Source organism: Patiria miniata, unplaced genomic scaffold (genome assembly GCF_015706575.1).
Source record: "Patiria miniata isolate m_02_andy unplaced genomic scaffold, ASM1570657v1 HiC_scaffold_5, whole genome shotgun sequence".
Classification (NCBI taxonomy): domain Eukaryota; kingdom Metazoa; phylum Echinodermata; class Asteroidea; order Valvatida; family Asterinidae; genus Patiria; species Patiria miniata.
The window spans coordinates 672,106-692,819 of NW_024037072.1; the positions used below are offsets into that span (position 1 = coordinate 672,106).

Consider the following 20,714-nt stretch of genomic DNA (forward strand, 5'->3'; position numbering starts at 1 on the left):
TTCATGTCCAGCCTGGGGTTACTAAGTGGCGCGTGTGCCCTTGGGCAAGGCACTTTTGTCACGCATTGTTTTCCTCCACCCAGGAATGGGTGCATTCGAAGGTACTGGCCATTTGCACTGATACTGAGCTGCTGCTGAAGTGGTCTCGTGGCCAGATGAACCGGGGAAAGCACCACATCATTATTATAAGTTGGGTAAAAGGAAAGTCAATCCAAGTAAACATGTTATTTCCCGCGTATGCGGACTTCCCTGTTTATTTTCCCTGTCACATCCTTGTGTGTACGACCGGGCATCCGCTATAATGTGATCATTGTGATCAGGTGATTTATGTACTTTCATATTCTGAGCTATTGTTTTTACTAGTTCTTGTTTGTTGCACTAATCACTTTTGTTTCACTAATGGAGCTCACTAACACTGGAACTCAGAAGCATATTCCTGACTCCCTCGTTATGATCGTTGTTATTGAAAAAAAGTTTGGCTATCTATCTACATTTGGTTAGAAACAGGGGAACAGTATGCACATACATGAATCCCACATGATACTTGTAATGATGTATGTGACTAATGTACGTTTAATTTTGTATTTAAAAAAAGGAAACTTTTACTTAATTTCCATCAGACATAGAGTATTCAGTATTGTCTTATTATAAAGACACTACTTTGTACAGATTAAGAATGCTTAAGTGAGTTTGCATATATGGAATGTGTTGACAATTGTTGCAATATTTATCATGCCTAGGTCAAGTTCTCTGGAATTTAAAGTAACAATAGTTTTATTTAAGACATAATTTCACTTACGTTTTCAAGCATGCCGAAGACAAGCTACTTAAGTTTTGCTATGAAAAAAATGAATAGATAACGCGAGAAATGAGGCGTCAAAATGACGTCATTAAAAACTTTAGATTTTTCAAAATCGTGAGAGTAGGTCCGATCGTCATGAAACTTGTTGGTATAGGTAGATAAAAATGGTACTGTTATGCAATATCTAAAATGACGTCATGATGACGTCATCAACTGTTTTTGTTTACAATTTTTTAAAACTAGACACACTCACAACCCCGATTGTAAAGTTGGTCTTAAACACGGGACATCATAATCTGAATTACTCTAATAACTCAGTGGCATCACTGTTTACTGAATTAAACCAAACATCATCCAATCATATGATAAACGGTGTTTTACATAAACCTGCACAGGTTTTGGAACCATTTTGATAATATTATCACCTGTAGTTCTACTACAAATAAACAGTTTCTTACTAGAGACCTGAATATTATTATTAACCTTCTAAATGATGAAGATAATAATTTAGTTCAAATTTCATTGACATTATGTTTTCACACCCTCCTTTTACTCCGTTCATAGATAAACCCACAAGGGTAACGCGAGGCTACTCTAAGTGACAAAATATTCACCAACATTTTACTAATACCAGACTGGTTAATTATAACTTCGGATATTACTAACCATTTTCCAATCTTCACCTCCAAACCAATGACTAATTTTTCTCCAAAAGTCAATAAAAAAGCAAGATCTCGCTATTATTAAATGGATTTCCCGCTTATTTTAGCATCTATATCACGCGAATTCCCCATATCGATACTTTCGATAATTTTGAATGATTTGTGTAATTTTATGTTAACTATCGAGCCACATGTAACGGCTGTTTGATAACCCAAAGCATTTTAAGTGTTTACCAGTGTTTTGTACACGTTTATATGACAACTTCTTAAACGGAAGCACATTTTTTTACTTTTGATTACGTCATATGAGACTCAAAAGTTGGGTTGGCAAAATTGGCTTTGAGCCTTGGAATCAAATTGCCAGAGGCAATGCGTAAAAATAACAAAAATATGAGAACAAAACTCCATTCCGTTATGGAGTGATCATTAAAAGCAATTTTTCAAATGTTTAGGTTAACTCTTTAAATTTGATACCCGATGACGTCATGATGACATCAAATTATTTTTGTCGAGCATCTTCGGACCAGGGTTCGTGTTCCGTCTATTGTTTATCTTCATCTCGTCAACAGTTTGGAAGAAATTTCAAGGTTCGGTTTGATTTTGAGGCTACTGTCTGTATTTTAAATTCACCTAATTTTGACCTTCCGGTAGACCCGGGAGTAAAGGTCAAGCGAGTTCGCTTACGCGATAAAAAATGTTTATCAATAATAGACCATCTGTCTGCAAAGTTGTACATGATCGATTATTTTGTCCAAGATTTAAGGTGAAAGAAGATGGTCATCTTTTTTTTTCAACGAGAATCGCTTTTAACGTGACACATGATTACGTCATCATTACGTCAGAGTAATATGTAACACTAGGGTTCAGGGTCTATATATGTTATAAGTTCATTGGATGTAGGAATCAGAGGTGTTAACTGGACGTTTCAGTCATTGTGCCCTGACCATCATCAGGATAATGCCTAAACCCTAGTAAGGAAATCTATGTATCTATAAGAACTACTCTTGTTTTGGATAGATAGTCACTTCTGCCTGAAGTTCAATAACATGGCTTGTCAGTTAAATAAAGACTGGAATTGCGATGTGACTTGTGATAACTTGATACTCTGGATATCTAGTCCTTAAGGAGTTCATCCCTCATGGCAGGGATGAGCCCCTTCCTAAACGCGATATCCAACAGCTCCTGGGTATCCTTGATGTTGGGGTACTCATGCAAGGCCCACTTGAGATACACCAGAAACTCACTCCAATCCACCTGCCCGTCTGCATCCATGTCAATGGCCTGCAGAGCTTGACGGGTGTCGGAGCACCGGTAGCAGGCAAAGTAGGGCGCCATGAAGCCATTGTAGAAGGAGTCGAACTGCAGCATTTCATCACCTTGCACTTCGTCTTTCAGGTCCCAGGTGTCCCAGATCTCACGTACCTCGGAGAGCATCCTCTCGGCGTGCACGTCGTTCAGCTTCATCTTCTCGATGACGTCACGCATCTTTTCGGTGACTTTGCCTCCGGCCCTGTCGAAGAGGAGAGCCAGGCCAACCTCACTCATGTACTCTTCCTTCCTGGAGTGATACAAACACAAATGGAACAAAGTCAGCGTCATCAATGATAACGCGTCAAGTGTTATGGCTCAAATTGTGGCTTACAGTTACACAAATTACCTATTGTTTCGAAGATCCTCGAGCATGACTTCTTTCATCTTTTGAGCTTGGTCAAGGGTGAACTGCGGATCGTCGCCGTAAAGATCAATCAACTGCAGACGGATCATCTCATTGGATGCCAAAGAAGTGATCCTCTTGGGCGCCTTTTCTCCAAAGAAGTCAGCCAAGTCAAAGTCTTCCTTATTCAGCCCCAAGACGAAGTCCAAGGCTCTCTCCCCATACACCGGTTGCTTGGGGTCCGGGTCTTGGCCGGTGGTGATCCTAGTCACGTTGATGGCAGCCTTCCGAAGGTAGGAGCAGTTGTAGCTCTTAAGGATCTTCTTGTTGCCAAGGCGGATGAGGTTCATCATAGTGACGCAGGTTGATGCGTTGCCCATGGCAGCACCTTCAATGCAGATACTGCCCCAAGTACCATCCGCACCACACATCAAACTCTGCAATGCATAAGTAAGTCAGATTTGAGATTAAGAATCATTTAATAAGATATCGGTATTTTTTATTGTTATTGTACGAATTTACTATTCTTCTCCTTCTTCTTGTTATTCTTCTCGCCAAATGTTTCCAGAACTGTTTGTCACAGTGAAAACATATATGAACTTCAATTGTCAATACATGAATGCACAACCCACTGGAGATGTGCTTTTTTGTAATTACGTCATTGTGACGTCATCATGGGTCACGTGAAGCCACTTTAGAGATTAATAAATTTATTCTTTGAAATTTACGATAAAATCAACTGTGAGAGACCAGAACTTAAATTTTGCTGGAATCGACATGATAATACATGATGTTCATTTTATCTCATGTGCGCAAAATCACGTGACAAAATCACATTAACAATCAAAATCCACAATCAACAATCAACATCAACAGTTATCAACAATCAATATCAACAATCAACATCAACAATCAAGAACAAAGCATAACAAACCGATCATGAAGCCCAACACCGTGTTTGTTCCCACAAACTGTAGGTTTGTTTTGTTTTGGTTTTTTTGGGCAAATATTTTTCGCAAAGTTTTTTTTTTTTAATAAGTACTTGCGTCTTATTAGCCTTCGTCTGATGAGGGACTCAAGTCGAGTGGAGTCACTAAAAATTGTTTTTTTTTAATAAGTACTTGCGTCTTATTAGCCTTCGTCTGATGAGGGACTCAAGTCGAGTGGAGTCACTAAAAATTGTAACTCGAGTCGAGTCATTGACTCGAGTCATTACAACTCTGGCATATTTAAAAACGCAATAAAAACGTAACATTTCTTCAGCATCTTCTCTCGACTTTTCCAGGGTATGAGCTATAGCGCTGTGCACAACGGGGAAACATTAGGTTTCATTATACCAGAAAGAACGTTAGTAAAGGCAGACAAATCTGACCTACCTCGAGCTGTGAGGAGTTGGCATAACCGTACTTCTCATGAACATGCACCAGCAGTTTCCCCTTCCAGTTGTGCGCATCCATACTCTTTCGGATGTACTTGGCCCAGTTGCCGCACTCCTCTGGCACACAAAGGCCTCTGGCCTCTTCGAAGATCAACCCAAAAGGTCGGACATCTTCTGGCATCTCGGCAAGGAACTCGACCAGCTGGAAGGCCCGGACGGGTTTCACAGGCATCACATCGGACATGTCTCGCAGGTTGATCAACACCTTGGCGTCTCGATGCAGGTTGTCGTACACCCACATGATCCATTTCTTGACAAGTGCGCACAGGTCATCCATGGTGAATTTACTGAAGTCGTAGACGCCGTCACTCAGGTCTACCTCCAGGATTGCGTTCCAGAGACCCGTCTCCTGCATCTTTTGCAATCCCACAGGAATCTTCTCGGCGTTCGGTATCCGATTTTTCGCACCTTTGGAGAAAAAAACCCAGCAAATTGGGTTGACCAAAAAAATTGACCAATAAGCACAAGATTTAACACGTAAGCATGCAAAACACATACTTTAGAATACCGTTTTAAAACGGATTCGTTGGGGTTTGGGCTACATTTAGGTCTGGCCTGGCTGGGTTGTATTGAGGTTCTAGGGCTGGGTGGTTTACATTGGGTCCCGGGAAACGTGCCAATTTTTATTTTTATTTTATTTATTTCTTATTTACCCTGGGGAAACCTCTCAGTGGTACACTGTTTTCCAGAGGTGCCCAGCAGTTATACAGAAAAATTCATTTAAAACTACAATTACAGAACACACTAAAAATAGTAAATAGTAAGAAATGGGTACATAAAAACACTTAAAATATACATGTATAAAAAATAATCATGGAACATTCAGTAAAAACAAACAAAACACAGATACACACACCCAAAGAATTGCACTGAAAAAAAAAACCAAGAGCACCCATGCACTGCATAAAACTCTGCGTGAATAATATTACATCTTGAGCATAAATTGTCTGCATGATGAGCAGTTCTCAAAAGCTGTAAGCAACCAAAACCAGAGGTCAAGCAATTTGCCCCATTATAACAGGCACATTATCGATGGGTACTGCACTAGTACATTAAAAAAGCAGGTTTTTGTATGTGTTTTTAAAGCTGGCAAGAGTAGCAGCCAAAGGGCATTTAAGAGGTGTAGGGAGGGCGTTGAATGAATAAGCTCCACGAACCACACATTTCCGTTTACCTGATTTAGATTTACTGAATGGGGGAACATGGTTGCCTTGAGAACCAGACACACGCACATTGTGTTTTTGTGTGTAGTTGAATGCAATGTATTTTGGCCCCCGTTTTCCATTTGACGGGTGGAAAAACCTACAATTGTTTATTATTTTTGCTATAATCCATGATCGAAAACCTTTTAATTTAACTCCATAAAAACACAATTATAAACGAATATGTCGACGATTCGTACGCCACTTTGTTTGATTCTTTCTTTAATTACTTCAAAAACTGTCTCTTAATTCCTGGACAGATTTCTGATAGTTTTGGCTGTTGGACTGCGTCGGTGCTATGTTTTGTTCCATGTAGATTTAACTTTAGGATTTGATGGGTTTTCTCTGCCTACCTTCGGTTATCTCTGAGAAAGCGTAGAGTCCTTTACGGTCCTCTCCCTTCTCCACCAACTGCTTGACGAAGACGTCATCTACGCGTGTCATGTGGGAGAAGGAGGCCACGATAACATTGGTGAAGCCACATCGTCTCACCTCATCAAACACCTTCCATTTATCCTCCAGAGTATGACCGCGCAGCTGGCCCACTGTGCTCTCACGGATCGAGTTATCCAGGACGAATAGGTCTAGATCTCGTAGAGTCTGGTATTTCTGGGTCTCTCTCTTAACGTCTTTGTTATAACCGTCAGCCAGTCTCTTCGCGCTCTTCTGCATTTTCTTAAACATGTTGGCTTTGGTTTGTTTCTACTGTTTTCTAGTTAGAAATCACGACGGGTAGCAGATTTGTTGCGGCGTACTTAATAGAGTTGCAGCCGGCCACACCTTTGTCGAACCTTTTCATTCAGCACCCGGTGGCGAACTATGCACTAAAGGCAGCCTGTGTGATGCTTAATACTAATAAACTAAGCAATAATAATGTAACGGCTATGCCAATCAGCCAGCAGAGGGCGCCAGCATGGCTCCGCCTTGGAGCCCGTTGCTCGGCTTCGCTCGTACCCACTGATCTCGATACATCGACCGTAATGCGTGTGTACAAGACCGTGACGCCCTCGCACACACGCGGCAGCCATTTTGAAGCTCCCTCAAAAGCCCCACAACGCACGGATCCGTATATAAAAAGCACAGAAGTTACAATAGTTCAGGAACCGATTTGGATAATCAAACACGTTTTTTATTCATTTATTTTGCCCACAGTTATTTTACTCATGTATGAAGCCTGGAAAGGGACAGGGTGTTTTTTTTTTGTAATTTGCTAATTCGTTTGCACGAATTGCTAACTCGTTCCCACGAATTGCTATTTCGTTCGCACGAATTACCAACTCGTTCCCACGAATTACTAACGCGTTCTCCGATCCACGAGTTAGCCTTTCGTTCCCACGAATTAGAAAATCGTGGGAAATAGCGCTTTGTGCGAACGATTAAGCAATTCGTGGGAACGAGTTAGCAATTCGTGCGAACGAGTTAGTAATTCGTGGGAACGAGTTAGCAATGCGTGGGAACGAGTTAGCAATGTACGGAAGCCGGATAGTGCCAGTCCCTAAGGGATGAATATATTTTTTGCAAACACGTCAGAATTTTTTTGTACATCGCCGCCACTTAATATGCGGCGGCCGCAACTTAATATGTGGCGGCCGCAACTTATTATGTGGCGGCCGCAACTTATTATGTGGCGGCCGCAACTTATTATGTGGCGGCCGCAACTTATTATGTCGCGGCCGCAACTTATTATGTGGCGGCCGCAACTTATTATGTGGCGGCCGCAACTTATTATGTCGCGGCCGCAACTTATTATGTCGCGGCCGCAACTTATTATGTGGCGGCCGCAACTTATTATGTCGCGGCCGCAACTTATTATGTGGCGGCCGCAACTTAATATGTGGCGGCCGCAACTTAATAACTGGCGGCCGCAACTTAATATGTGGCGGCCGCAACTTATTATGTGGCGGCCGCAACTTATTATGTGGCGGCCGCAACTTAATATGTGGCGGCCGCAACTTAATATGTGGCGGCCGCAACTTAATATGTGGCGGCCGCAACTTATTATGTGGCGGCCGCAACTTATTATGTGGCGGCCGCAACTTATTATGTGGCGGCCGCAACTTATTATGTGGCGGCCGCAACTTATTATGTGGCGGCCGCAACTTATTATGTGGCGGCCGCAACTTATTATGTGGCGGCCGCAACTTATTATGTGGCGGCCGCAACTTATTATGTCGCGGCCCGCAACTTATTATGTCGCGGCCCGCAACTTATTATGTCGCGGCCCGCAACTTATTATGTCGCGGCCCGCAACTTAATATCTCGTGTTCACCACGTGGTCTCGACAGCCAGCGGGGACCGGGCGTGCACGGTCTTGTCTGTCAGTCCGATCGATCGTATTGATGCTACCACTTGTATGTAAAGGCGACACTGGGGACGCGTACATTTGCACTTGGTAGCAAGCCTCGTCAGGTGAGATCAAGCCCATACTGTATGTTACTAACATTAACATCTTAAATTCGTTTTGTACCAGGCATTTTGGATGTGCCTTGTAAATGTACGTGTCATCAGTCAAATTGAGGCACTTGGCCTAGGTAGCTGTAGGCCTTCATTGCACATTGTTTTGCTCTTGTAATTATTGACAGCTAGGTTTCCTTTTTCTTTACCAAGTTTAAGTTGTAAACCTCTTTCGGCTTCCGGCCCTTATTTTGATTTTCATGACCTGAAATTTGTATCCTAGTGGAGACCCGGGTATAATATGGAACAAAAGATTGTAAAGGTCGACACAAGGAAATTTCTAAAGGTGACTAGGTATCCACCAGGATTTCACGAAATAGATTATTTTGATTTTACTCACAAACTAGGAATTTTCAAGTGTGTTGATCCGTCGCAAATTGAAGTATTTTATATATTAAAGGGACATTGGGTCAAAGTTTCAACCCAGGAGAGTGATTCTGGTTAGAACAGGAGCATTTTGAAATTCGATTTCCACACTATTTTCTATTTGTACACGAGAACAAACAAAGCAATGTCTCCACAAGGATACAAATTTGAGAATGCGAGTTTGCAAAATTAATTTTGTTTGCACATTTCAGCATGTCTGAGCGGCTGTGGGGTGTACTTAAAGCCCGAGGTGTGCAGCGTGACACATTGGAAAAAATGCAGAACGAAAAGGTAAGGGTGCTCAGCAGAATTCCTGGAGGGACCTAATCCAATTATCCAAGCGGTATAGATTTTACTTTAATACCTCCACTTTATTTCCTTATAACAAAAGTGAAATTCTAATGAGAAATCATGATATCAACGTGGAAAATATGTTACGTTTCTTAGGAAAACCTTTTTAGACGATATCCATAGGGTTTTTGTATATGGTCCTAAAAATGTGTGTGTGTGGGGGGGGGGGCATTAATTTCATTCAAATATACAGGTTGTCCCAAAATAAATGGTGCAAGTGCCAGTAGTTCACACATGGGTGATTTCTTCTCATGTGTGAACTACTGGCAGCGTTTGGGCTTAGAAGCATTCATACTCTAAAAGTGGCACAAACTTGATTTTAGGTGTTTGTGGTTAATCAAACATATCTCTACATGAACTAAAGCAAATACGATGAAAGAAGCGGCATTTCGAAGCTAATGAAGTAATCATGAAGATGATATAAACATCTGTAGCAAATATTGAATGGTTATTGGGTAACGTGGCGCGTTTCACTTGCACCATTTTTTTGGGACACCCTGTATGTTGTTTAATTGAGTCTTGATAAAAAAAAGAAGACGTTTCTTTTCCTCAACGGTGGCTCTTGAGAATTTTCTTAAAGCTGTCCTGACCGTTCTTCTTAATTCGTAAAGTGATCGGGTACGACCCGGTCGCAATTTTGAATGCCAATTCATATTAATTGTTGTCTAGGTTAAGGTCAAAGTTGGTCAACTATACTGTTTATGGTTGAAGTGAATTTCCACACATAAAAGTGTGACATTTTACATTTGGAATAACATCAAAGGATATTATATACCTGGCAGTTAAGACCGCCCAATCAGAAAAGCAAACCACCAGAGACCCTTTGCGCAAACTTTGACTATGACCTGACCTCAATTTAGTCCACCAAAACCTGACACCCAACTGCTGTCGACTATTTTGGACCCACAGCACACAATTTGTGCTTGAATTCCGCATGTCACATTTTTTTTCTTAAGTCACGGGACTAAGTCTTCCTTGTCAGTCCTTCTAGTCGGAGTATATCAATGCCTAGAAAAGATTCTTGTTTTTACTTTTTGTTTGTTTGTTTGTTTGTATGTTTCAGATTGACGAGGATGTCATTATTGAAATGACGGATGAAGAACTCAGCGAGTACATTCCTCGTAAGGGTGACCGAGTTGTCGTTAAGGCTTTCGTCCGGAAGGAGAACAGTGAAACTCAAACTCAGAAGAGGAAGTTTACACTGCTCGAGAGCTTGAGGTCCCGAATGGCAGGAAAGTCAGGGAAAAAAACAGCCAGACTTGTAAGTGACAGCGAGGAAGAATATGAGAGTTCTGCCCCCGGGCCAAGTGACGGCGGTCAGTCAAACAGCACGCAGAAATCAGCAGAAACAAAGAGGGGCCCGAGAGGCAAGAAAGCGAAAGAGGCATCAACAAGTTCAAGGTCCCTAATAGTCGGGTTCTCTGTTTACGAGGCTACAGAGTCCAGGTACAAGCAGGTACGCGCCCCCATGGGTGGGGGGATACGTCACATTACTGTCGACAAAAATACACCCAAAAGAAAATTGCTACATACCCTTTGCCCCTTGTTTTTTCAAGATGGAAAAAACTGTCATGGTTCGCTCGGGGACTTCCAGTTAGATGTCTCCACAGATGTGCATGGTAGCCAACCCGTTCACGAGAACGAGACTATTCAACATTTGATCGACAGACTTGGTCTAAAACACGTACGATGCTATCTCCTGGCCAAATCAGTAGACCTGGATGAAGATAAGTCAGCAAGTGACCCTGCAGAAGACAGCCTGGAAGATCTACCTGATATGTTTGCTCACAGACGTCGGAGAGGAGAGGAAAACCTCATGCCAACAGCCATTGATTCGAGCCAAGAGGAGGTACCGAGCACAAGTGACGGCCACCACATTTCTCATGGGCAACCTAACTCGGAGCGATACCGTCCGTTGAATCAAGGTGATGAGATGACAGTTGACAATGAAGTCATCGTGCAGACTGCTGATGACTCATCGCCCTCCAACAACCCACTGTTGTCCGAAGCTGCTGAAGACCGCGTTGAATTAGATGTCCAGTCAGTATTTGCTGCAACGTTGGACTCGGATGCTGTGAATCTCACTCCACCAACCTATAACATTCCTGACGAATTCATTCAAGAGGACCAACTGGCTCGATTAAACGACGACGACTCCGGTATCATTCAGTTTGGCCCCTTCCCAGCAGCAGTGGAACTTGACTTAAATGCAACACAGCCATTGGTAAAAGAAATAAAAGTGCACCGTGGCAACGTTTGTCAAGAAATGGTAACATTTTTCTCGAAAGAGGAGAACGTCAACCTGAGAGGAACAACCTTCGAAGTGAAGATGCTGAAGTCAGATGGAAGCACAGAGATGGCTGAAGACAACGGAGGAGTCTTGAGGGATGCACTTACTGAGTTTTTCGACAGCTTTTATTTGCAGTACACAATCGGCAACTCGGTAGCCGTACCGGTATTACGCCATGACATGACCAAGGTCCATTGGTCGGCAGTGGGAGAAGTAATCCGCTTAGCATTCAGACAGGAGGGAATTTTGCCGGTCAGGCTTGCTCTGCCTTTCATGCAACTGGCATTTTTTGGGAAACCCGATGACCCACTAGACGCGTTCATGCAGTTGCTCCCGGATGTCGACCGATTGCTGCTTGAAGATGCAATGAGGAGTGTTTCATCTGTCGATGCAGATGACTTGATGGATTTCATGGAACGACACGATGCCAGACGAAACCTTACAGACGAGAACATCGAGAAATCACTTACCGAGATGGAAAATAAGGAGATGCTTCAAGTACCACTATTTGTGGCGCTGTGTTGGCGACCAAAGCTGAAATCTCTCGGCCTCTCACGACTCCAGCTCCGTCAGATTTATGACAACCTGAAGCCATCAACCAGGAAGGTATTGAACATATTGGAATTTCCCAAACCAATGAACACAGAAGAAGGCGCCTTGAGTTCCTCACTTAAGAGACTGGTGAGGGAGATGGATCAGAATCTGCTCGGCCTGTTCTTGCGATTTTGCACAGGGTCCGACCTCGCGGTCAGAGAGAAGATCACCACCAGGTTCACCGAGTCAGAGATTCGCTGCCCCACAGCACACACATGTGGGTGTGTTCTGAACATTCCGCGCTCGTATGCGGCACTGCCTTATATCACATTGAAGTCAGAATTCACAACCCTCCTTCGCAACAGATACTGGCAAATGGACATCATCTAAAAGCCGTGTCACCCTTCTTCTATTTCATTAACAGACAACCTATATCAATCCCCATACATGCACTCTTGTTTCACTGCAGTAGTAGTTAATTAGGTGATTTGGAAGTGTGCTTTGTGTTATACATGATTTGTATATTGTATTATGTACGTGCTTGAAACGAAAAGTCATTTTGTTCTTTTTGTATCATCATGAGGAGAAGTAACCTTCAGTATAACCTTCAGTAACAGTTGCATTGCCATAATTTTTGTTCATGATCTATTATGATGAGAAGTATCCATCAGTAACAGTTGTATTTTTTTCATTTGCGCTGCCATTTTGTTCATGATGTATTATGAGGAGATGTATCCATCAGTAACAGTTGTATTTTTTTTCATTTGCGCTGCCATTTTGGTTGAGGAGAAGTAACCTTCAGTATAACCTTCAGTCAGAGTTGTATTGCCATAATTTTGGTTCTTTTTTAAGTAGGCCTATCCTTCAGTAACAGTTATATTTTTAATTTGCATTGCCATTTTGTTCTTTTATGTTTTAAGAGAAATATCCTTCAGTAACAGTTGTATTTTTCATTTGCATTGCCATTTTGTTCTTTTATGTTTTAAGAGAAATATCCTTCAGTAACAGTTGTATTTTTCAATTGCGTTGCCATTTTGTTCTTTATGTGTTTTAACGAGGACAAGTATTCTTCATAAACAGTGACATTTCCCATTTGTATTGTAGTGAAATAACCTTTTTAAATCCCAAATTCTGTTCATGGGATATACATTCTTTTATGTGGTGTTCTGTAGTTGTAGTATTTTGAAATGATTTTTTGTTACTGTATAAGATTCGCTAATCCCAAAGGCTGGCACTACTGTTATAATTTGTTTTCCTTTTCTCTCCATCCCACAAAACATATTTTGTTGATATTACTTCTTTCCTACGATGCAAAGGTTTCCTTTGAATGGTGTGTCCCTCATAAATAAGTTCATACGAGATTTAGTTTTACATACGTCACAAAATCCTAATTATAAAACACTTTAATTTGGCGATGCATATTCCGCGTCCTGTACAAATTGTGCAAAGGTAACTCGCCCAAAATGTAAATTAGTTCCGTTGAAATACAAATTCAACAGGAAAAGCAAATCGTACCTTTTCGATTTTCCAAAGACGTTTTGCTCACACATTTAGATTATATTTGTCCTAAATTTCATTGCATAATTATATTGGTGACTGAGGTGTTACATTTGCAGGCAGTTGCTCGTGTTAGATATTGTTGAAGTTTTGATATAGCGTTTTGGTTTTGCTCGTTGAAATTATAAAAAAAGTGAAGTGTTTATTTAATCGTTTTTAATTAAAAAGTGACGTGGATTGTAATAAAAGTAGTTTTTGCCAGGCAATTAAACTGGGAATCACAGAAAATTTCCGTTAGAAATGTTGGTTTCACTCTGTATATTCATTTGTGGTTAGTTTGAACATTCTTTGAACAATGCAGTTTTCCAAAAGTGCTGCAATCAAATATATAAAAAAAAAACCTAGAAATAGACTTATACATAAACAAAACTAAGAAATAGGTAAGAATGTAATTAGTAGTGTAATCTACATAGATTTGTCTGTACGTCATTCATGGCATTCGAGTCTATGTTCTAAGAATGGGTCCAGGGGTGCAGACATGGTGTACTTCGCCTTATTTGCTGGGGTTGCTCAGCAGAAGGTCCCTCACCCCCACCAACACACATGAAACCTGTTGCTTGATATTTTAATAACGTCTGGCTGGGCTGAGTGGGATATCGGCTATTTTTTTTTGACGTTGGCTGTTTATCCTTGACGTTGGCTGTTTATCCTACTCAATTACTTCAATAATTCCATGTACTTGATTTCAGAAAACTGACAACTTAGTACACCAATTTCAACTTTAAGAGGTTCATTAATGGCCTTTTTGTAATTGATGTCTACTTCGTGACATGTGCTTCTTTTTTTACAAATTGGAGGTTTTCATATAACATCAATAATTCATCTCATTACTGATCCACAAGTCGTTTCTGGGCAGCACGTATCACCGACACTGACAGTATTGTGAGAAACTATATAGGTCTATATATTACTGTTCCAGATCCTGTCGAATGGCATCACGCAGCGCGTGGTAAAGCTGCAGTGCCTGCTCTACATTGCCAGGATGTTCCAAAGAATGTTCAGTCATGTAAATAATGAAGAGTTCAAATAACTCCTCGTCACACGGAAGGCCATCCCTGAAGGTACACTCGGTGCAGCAGGCTTCGATATGTTCCTGGTCAACTGGCTTCAAGTAGTCACGTCGGCCAAACAATTCTGGCATGGAGAAGAGAACTACAGGTCTTCCGTTGGGAACGTTCTGATTCTTTGAACGTCGTATGCGATGGCAGTTCCAGACAGACGACATCCTATCAAGATCATTCTATTACAAAAAAATGACAAATAAGAAATTTAGGCTATATCACATCTTTTACTCACATTCGGTATGTTCGAGCATCATAACTTTTGATTGAATTATACATTAGAATTAGAATTATTAAGTAGTCAAAATTGCAGCAGCCATACACATACTTAAGACTTTCACAATGACAATCAATAATTTTGGAACTCCATTTAGTGGTATTAAGTGGGTTTTCTATATTTATTTTCCTTTTTGAGAGAGAGAGAGGGATATCCAGTCATATGGAAAGGGTAAAGTGCACGGCATTACTTTACACCGTCCTCACAGTTAAGACAGGCTTTGCACCATATTAGATTTTTCCACATTGACCTAATTTCGGCATACATGCATGAGGATGACGAACAGCAAATTGAAATAATTCAACACACCTGGACCAAACTCATAAAGCAGAATTGGACAAGACCTGTGTCTAGAGAGTCTCCTGTGAAATCGCCAACATCCTTCAATGTCTTCAGAGCATCAATCCAAAATTGTGTGCATTCTTTACGCAGCATACACCAAAAAGCCTCTATCCGCTGATTGTGAGTACTTTTCCCATATATGAAGCTATTCTGCTCCGACAAGAACTCTTGCATCATCGCCACACGCCCGTTCTCGGTTCCCATGTCTCCTCTGATCATACTTGGACATCCCTCCATAGCGCTCACTGCTTCCATGTAATATCCAGCAATTACCTTAGGATCGCTGCTCGTGCGATATACGTTTAGCCAAACTATCTGACGCGAAAACCCATCAATGCACCCATTGATGCGCAACCCATACGTCTTAAGTTTGTCATAGGAGTCCAGGTGCCACAAGTAGTTGGGTCCCCTTGCGAAGTATTCCCTTCTTATGAGCCTGCCTCTTCTCCGAAGTTGCAGACCATCAGGATCTAGGATCTTCATAACGGCATAAACCGTGTCTCGTTGAACGACTTTGCCAGCTTGCAGACATTTCAAATGCATCCATCTGTATCCATGCATAATTCCACTTTCATTGATCTGATCAAAAATGAAGTCAGCGACTTCCAGAATGTCAGTGAAGTGTTTGCGTCGAAACAGACGTTGCTGACGCAAGCGTCTTTTCAGTGTCCTAAGACTTATGACGATTCGGTGGTTTAAAGCAAGCGCATACAAAATTTCCGTGTAGCTGAGACCCAAATGGAAATACGTGGCTATAATATCTTGATCCATAGCTTATCTGTGTGAGCAAAATAATACAACATGTATACTACATACACATTTTGAACACCATACCGTGAAAATATTAGTGTTTAGTAGCAAAAATCAGCCGCTTTGTCATAATCACAGGCAGAGTCGAGACAATCAGGGGCCTCATGCATTATGCATGATAACACTACGGTACTAAAGGCTATTAAAAGCAATACATCTCATCTGCCAAAAGCTTTGGCAATATTGGCCTACAGGGAGGGATTTTTCATTACCTGGCGTTATTAGAACTAAGCAAACCAAAAATTAAAGCGGGAACAGCGAGCTCACCTGTGAAGATTTCCTTCTCCAAAGCTTCGAGTCTTTGGTCTGACTGATAGCGTCAGATAATTCAGATGATTAAGTGGCGGCTGCGAGATATTAAGTTGCGGCCGCCAGTTATTAAGTTGCGGCCGCCACATATTAAGTTGCGGCCGCCAGATATTAAGTTGCGGCCGCCAGTTATTAAGTTGCGGCCGCCACATATTAAGTTGCGGCCGCCAGTTATTAAGTTGCGGCCGCCAGTTATTAAGTTGCGGCCGCCACATATTAAGTTGCGGCCGCCAGTTATTAAGTTGCGGCCGCCACATAATAAGTTGCGGCCGCCAGTTATTAAGTTGCGGCCGCCACATAATAAGTTGCGGCCGCCGCATAATAAGTTGCGGCCGCCGCATAATAAGTTGCGGCCGCCGCATAATAAGTTGCGGCCGCCGCATAATAAGTTGCGGCCGCCGCATATTAAGTTGCGGCCGCCGCATATTAAGTTGCGGCCGCCGCATAATAAGTTGCGGCCGCCGCATAATAAGTTGCGGCCGCCGCATAATAAGTTGCGGCCGCCGCATAATAAGTTGCGGCCGCCGCATAATAAGTTGCGGCCGCCGCATAATAAGTTGCGGCCGCCGCATAATAAGTTGCGGCCGCCGCATAATAAGTTGCGGCCGCCGCATAATAAGTTGCGGCCGCCGCATAATAAGTTGCGGCCGCCGCATAATAAGTTGCGGCCGCCGCATAATAAGTTGCGGCCGCCGCATAATAAGTTGCGGCCGCCGCATAATAAGTTGCGGCCGCCGCATAATAAGTTGCGGCCGCCGCATAATAAGTTGCGGCCGCCGCATAATAAGTTGCGGCCGCCGCATAATAAGTTGCGGCCGCCGCATAATAAGTTGCGGCCGCCGCATAATAAGTTGCGGCCGCCGCATAATAAGTTGCGGCCGCCGCATAATAAGTTGCGGCCGCCGCATAATAAGTTGCGGCCGCCGCATATTAAGTGGCGGCGATGTACAAAAAAATTCTGACGTGTTTGCAAAATATATATTCATCCCTTAGAGACCTGGCACTATCCGGCTTCCGTAGCAATGCGTGGGAACGAATTCGCAAATCACAAAAAAAAAAAAAAACATTTCCACCCTGTCCCTTCCCGGGCTTCATGTTAATATTTGTTCAAATATATAGTTATATTTGATTATTTTGCAAATACTTTTACGTGACCAAAGGGAGTACGAAAATGGCGTCCATTGACTTCACCCACACGGCCCGAAGCGCTATCCAGTCAGTATGTGCTAAATGCACTTCACAATTTCTCAGATTTATCAAAAATCTGCCAAATTCCCCATAATTACTCGAAATACACTGAAATCACATGCAGGTGTTGTATTATTGCCTTAATTAAGGTTCATATAATATTATAAACAATCTATAGTCACATTAAGATGTTATGAAATTGCATAAATGTCAGGCACTGAATTAACGCGGTTACGTCACGACGAAGTCCGTTTCCCAGTGAACCTCAGCACCTAGACCAGCCAACCTATCCAATTACTATGCAAGGGTTTGTTTGGAAAGATTGAAGCTTTTTTTCAAATTTGTTATGTTTTTCTGTCAAATAACCATTTTTGCAGAACTCTGCCAGAAATCCGCCCCAAAAAAATCCATTCTGTCAAATTTTCCGTCAAACCCTTATTAAACAAAAAAATTCTCAAAGTTAGTCGAAAATCGGCTAAAACGGTCACAGCCTCGACCACTGAACCATCAGTGGTTTCGACCCGGAAATTCCTGATCAACCTCATTCCTTGCTTCAATGAAAACTAATGACCTTAATGACCACATGGATTTAAAACCAGTTGTCATGAGAACGATGAACTTATGGAATCGGATCATTCCTTAATAGACGCTTGTTCGTGCCGTTTGTAGCCTTATTTTTCAACAAAAGAGTAATAATGCCAATTTATTTTCAAACCCATCTGAGGTGATCATTTTGAAATTCAAAACTTGGCCGCCATTTTGTACATTTTGATGTTTCTAATTTGCACCAAAAACAAATAAACTTCTGTTTATTTAGGGTGTAAATCGAGGACACAGATATGGAGCGTCATCGATTTATTGAGGATTGGAATCAATTCGAGGACGACCTCGATTGGAAAACGTGTACAAAACCAATGAGAGCTGTTAATTGTCGTATAAACAAAGGAACAGGGAAGTGGAAACTAGGAAATTCTCGATTTACACTAAACCATTGCATAGACAAACGTGTGGGTATTGCTTTTGAGATCACAACGGCAAGCATATTGTGTACTTTAGAATTCATAGCAAAAGTCAAGTCGAACCTTTATTTTCCCTTAGCTATTCAAGTAGTAATTGAAAGATTAAAGAAAGCAAAACTACCCTCGCCCCAAATCCATTACCGGTACATTCATAATATCAATGACAATTGAGACGGTGGACAGATTGAAAAAAAAATCGGCACTAATTTTGAATTGGCCATAACTCAATAACTTTTCACCAGATTGGAAATATTTTTTTCAATGGTGAAAAGCTAATGAACTATATTCTCCACATAATGCTTCGATAGTTGCGAGGTGTTTTGTTAAGCTGTGAAAAAGAGGGGGCTGTGAGGGTTGAAGATCATGTAGAAGTATTAACAAAGATTTACACCAAATTAATCTTGTACTTTAAACAAGAAATTGGACACATTTAAAAGTATGTCATACAACGGGGAAAAGACTTTACTCAAAAGTGTTTAGCAGAGTATATCAGCGTGCATTGTGTATACATAAAATTACCACAGGGACGGAACTTCTTAAGTGGGCATCACGACGAAACAAACACGACAACTAAAGGTATACCCCCTCATGTCGTGCAGTTTCAAAGTAGATTTTAATTTGTGATTGTACACGTTCACATTCGGGTACGTGTATATCGTATAAATCAAGATAAGCTTTATGTGTAAGTTCAGGTACAGACTCCATATAGGCTACATGCAAAGTCCAAGCCATTATATTAAAAGACAAATGACTGAAGGGTGCACTTGTTTGTCAAATTAATAAACTGAATTGGATTTTTTTATGAACAGAATACGATTGTACTACCAAACAATGGACAATGGATCGCACCACAAAACAAGTAGTGGAAATTCCCCACTAAAGATACATATCAAATGAATTGCACCGCAAAACAAGTAATGGAAATTCCCCACTTAAACTAAATAAAATTGCACCACCAAACATGTAGTGGAAACTCCCCACTCAAGCTGCATATCAAGCTAATTTTCTTTCAAATGGAACAACGCATGAATTTCAAATTTCAACCCTGATACAGAGGTAGGCCTATGCATAAAAGAGGGACGTCCTGACAACGTCATCAGGCAAATTACAAGCAATCATAATTCAAGAAGTGACTGTATTGTTTCAATCATAACTCATGAACAAAAGGAAGAGTGATATTCGTATTTTGTGATCTGATTGACCATGCCTTGATGAACATTTCATTTCGTATACGTGAAGTAGCTTGACCTTCAAAATTCAAATCCGGGGTTTACGGAAATTCAAAATTAGGTGAACTCAAAATACCAAAGAAGCATATTAAAACAAACAAAATTTCTCCTAAACGGTCCAGAGGATGTAGATGAAACCTTGAACAAACATAGACCCTTGTCCAAAGAGTAATGGTAAAAGTATAGAAAAAGTAAAGTAGGCCTAAAGTAAAAATGTATAGAGATACCCTTGCTAGAGGCCGCCATGTTTTTGTTCAAAACGCTTTGACAGAGAGGTGTGTTACTGTGTTGTCCAAGAAAGAGTGCAGAAATGAACTTTCCGTTCTTTAAATGTTTTATAAAGAGTTTTTGTACGAATAAGCAAATACGAATTTGAAAGTACATTACCCAAACGACTTGGAATGTAACACTTTACAAAATATTAAGCCTGTCTGTATCAGTTTTGACGAAATTAAATTCCTGATCAACCTCATTCCTTGCTTTAATGAAAACTAATGACCTTAATGACCACTTGGATTTAAAACCAGTTGTCATGAGAACGATGAACTTATGGAATCAAAGGTATATTTATGGTGTAAATCGAGGACACAGATATGGAGCGTCATCGAGTAATTGAGGATAGGAATCAAATCGAGGACGAACTCGATTAGAAAATGTGTACAAAACCAAAGAGAGCTGTTGTCGTATAAACAAAGGAACAGGGAATTGGAACAGCAGGAAATTCTGGATTTACACTATCGATATCACAAACTAAAGTGTGGGGTTGTTGGTATCTCCTTTTATTCGTTGTCCCACCTCTCGAAACATACAGTCAATAATCCATGTGTCATTAACCATTTGAACCCGGATTCGAAAATAAAAGCCTGTGAACTTTGCATGATTTATCGGCGTTGCAACAGGTAAGCCCGGTTTAAGCAAATATTTAATTTCTGGCAGTTTCTAAAGTTGATAAGCTTAAAAATTCAACTTTGTAACTGGGTGGATATTATTGTCGCGGTTCACTCAGCTTTTTGTGTGTGTCGTATACAATGTATATCAATACAAATAACCTAAGTAAATGTTAAGGGTGAAGATACTCTTTTCTCTTCAAGTCATGGAACCTATTCCATTAAGCTTTTAAGAAAATTGTGTTCAAATCAAAGACAGGTTTCCAGGCAAAATGATGTGCA

General features: G+C 41.2%; 3 protein-coding genes across 4 annotated transcripts; 1 reads left to right on the forward strand and 2 right to left on the reverse strand.

Moving 5' to 3' along the window:
• Window positions 1–224: 224 nt before the first annotated feature.
• Window positions 225–6,592, reverse strand: LOC119741850. The gene is made up of 4 exons (XM_038217762.1): window positions 6,112–6,592; window positions 4,495–4,964; window positions 3,122–3,555; window positions 225–3,022 (listed from the first exon to the last, which is right to left on the reverse strand). The coding sequence occupies exons 1-4, from the start codon at window positions 6,440–6,442 to the stop codon at window positions 2,578–2,580; spliced, it is 1,680 nt and encodes a 559-aa protein (XP_038073690.1). The 5' UTR covers window positions 6,443–6,592; the 3' UTR covers window positions 225–2,577.
• A 1,432-nt stretch (window positions 6,593–8,024) lies between these two features.
• LOC119742010 lies at window positions 8,025–12,638 on the forward strand. Of its 2 annotated transcripts, none has more exons than XM_038218018.1 (3): window positions 8,025–8,186; window positions 8,791–8,869; window positions 9,993–12,638. In XM_038218018.1, the coding sequence occupies exons 2-3, from the start codon at window positions 8,792–8,794 to the stop codon at window positions 12,141–12,143; spliced, it is 2,229 nt and encodes a 742-aa protein (XP_038073946.1). In that variant the 5' UTR covers window positions 8,025–8,186; window position 8,791; the 3' UTR covers window positions 12,144–12,638. The 2 variants fall into 2 exon arrangements, with proteins under 2 accessions (XP_038073946.1, XP_038073945.1); XM_038218017.1 differs by having other exon boundaries at window positions 8,025–8,167.
• A 1,022-nt stretch (window positions 12,639–13,660) lies between these two features.
• On the reverse strand, window positions 13,661–16,178 carry LOC119740221. Its single transcript, XM_038215450.1, has 2 exons — window positions 14,958–16,178; window positions 13,661–14,550 (listed from the first exon to the last, which is right to left on the reverse strand). The coding sequence occupies exons 1-2, from the start codon at window positions 15,759–15,761 to the stop codon at window positions 14,218–14,220; spliced, it is 1,137 nt and encodes a 378-aa protein (XP_038071378.1). The 5' UTR covers window positions 15,762–16,178; the 3' UTR covers window positions 13,661–14,217.
• Between the last annotated feature and the right edge of the window lie 4,536 nt (window positions 16,179–20,714).

Excerpts from the sequence above, each read along its gene's own strand:
- LOC119741850 (XM_038217762.1), bottom strand. The coding sequence starts at position 6,442 with ATGTTTAAGAAAATGCAGAAGAGCGCGAAGAGACTGGCTGACGGTTAT. Across the intron at positions 4,965-6,111 it reads TTTCTCAGAGATAACCGAAG|GTGCGAAAAATCGGATACCG; the intron begins GTAGGCAGAGAA and ends TTTTCTCCAAAG. Across the intron at positions 3,023-3,121 it reads GAGGATCTTCGAAACAATAG|GAAGGAAGAGTACATGAGTG; the intron begins GTAATTTGTGTA and ends GTATCACTCCAG.
- LOC119742010 (XM_038218018.1), top strand. The coding sequence starts at position 8,792 with ATGTCTGAGCGGCTGTGGGGTGTACTTAAAGCCCGAGGTGTGCAGCGT. Across the intron at positions 8,870-9,992 it reads AAAAAATGCAGAACGAAAAG|ATTGACGAGGATGTCATTAT; the intron begins GTAAGGGTGCTC and ends TGTATGTTTCAG.
- LOC119740221 (XM_038215450.1), bottom strand. The coding sequence starts at position 15,761 with ATGGATCAAGATATTATAGCCACGTATTTCCATTTGGGTCTCAGCTAC. Across the intron at positions 14,551-14,957 it reads GCTTTATGAGTTTGGTCCAG|AATGATCTTGATAGGATGTC; the intron begins GTGTGTTGAATT and ends TTTTTGTAATAG.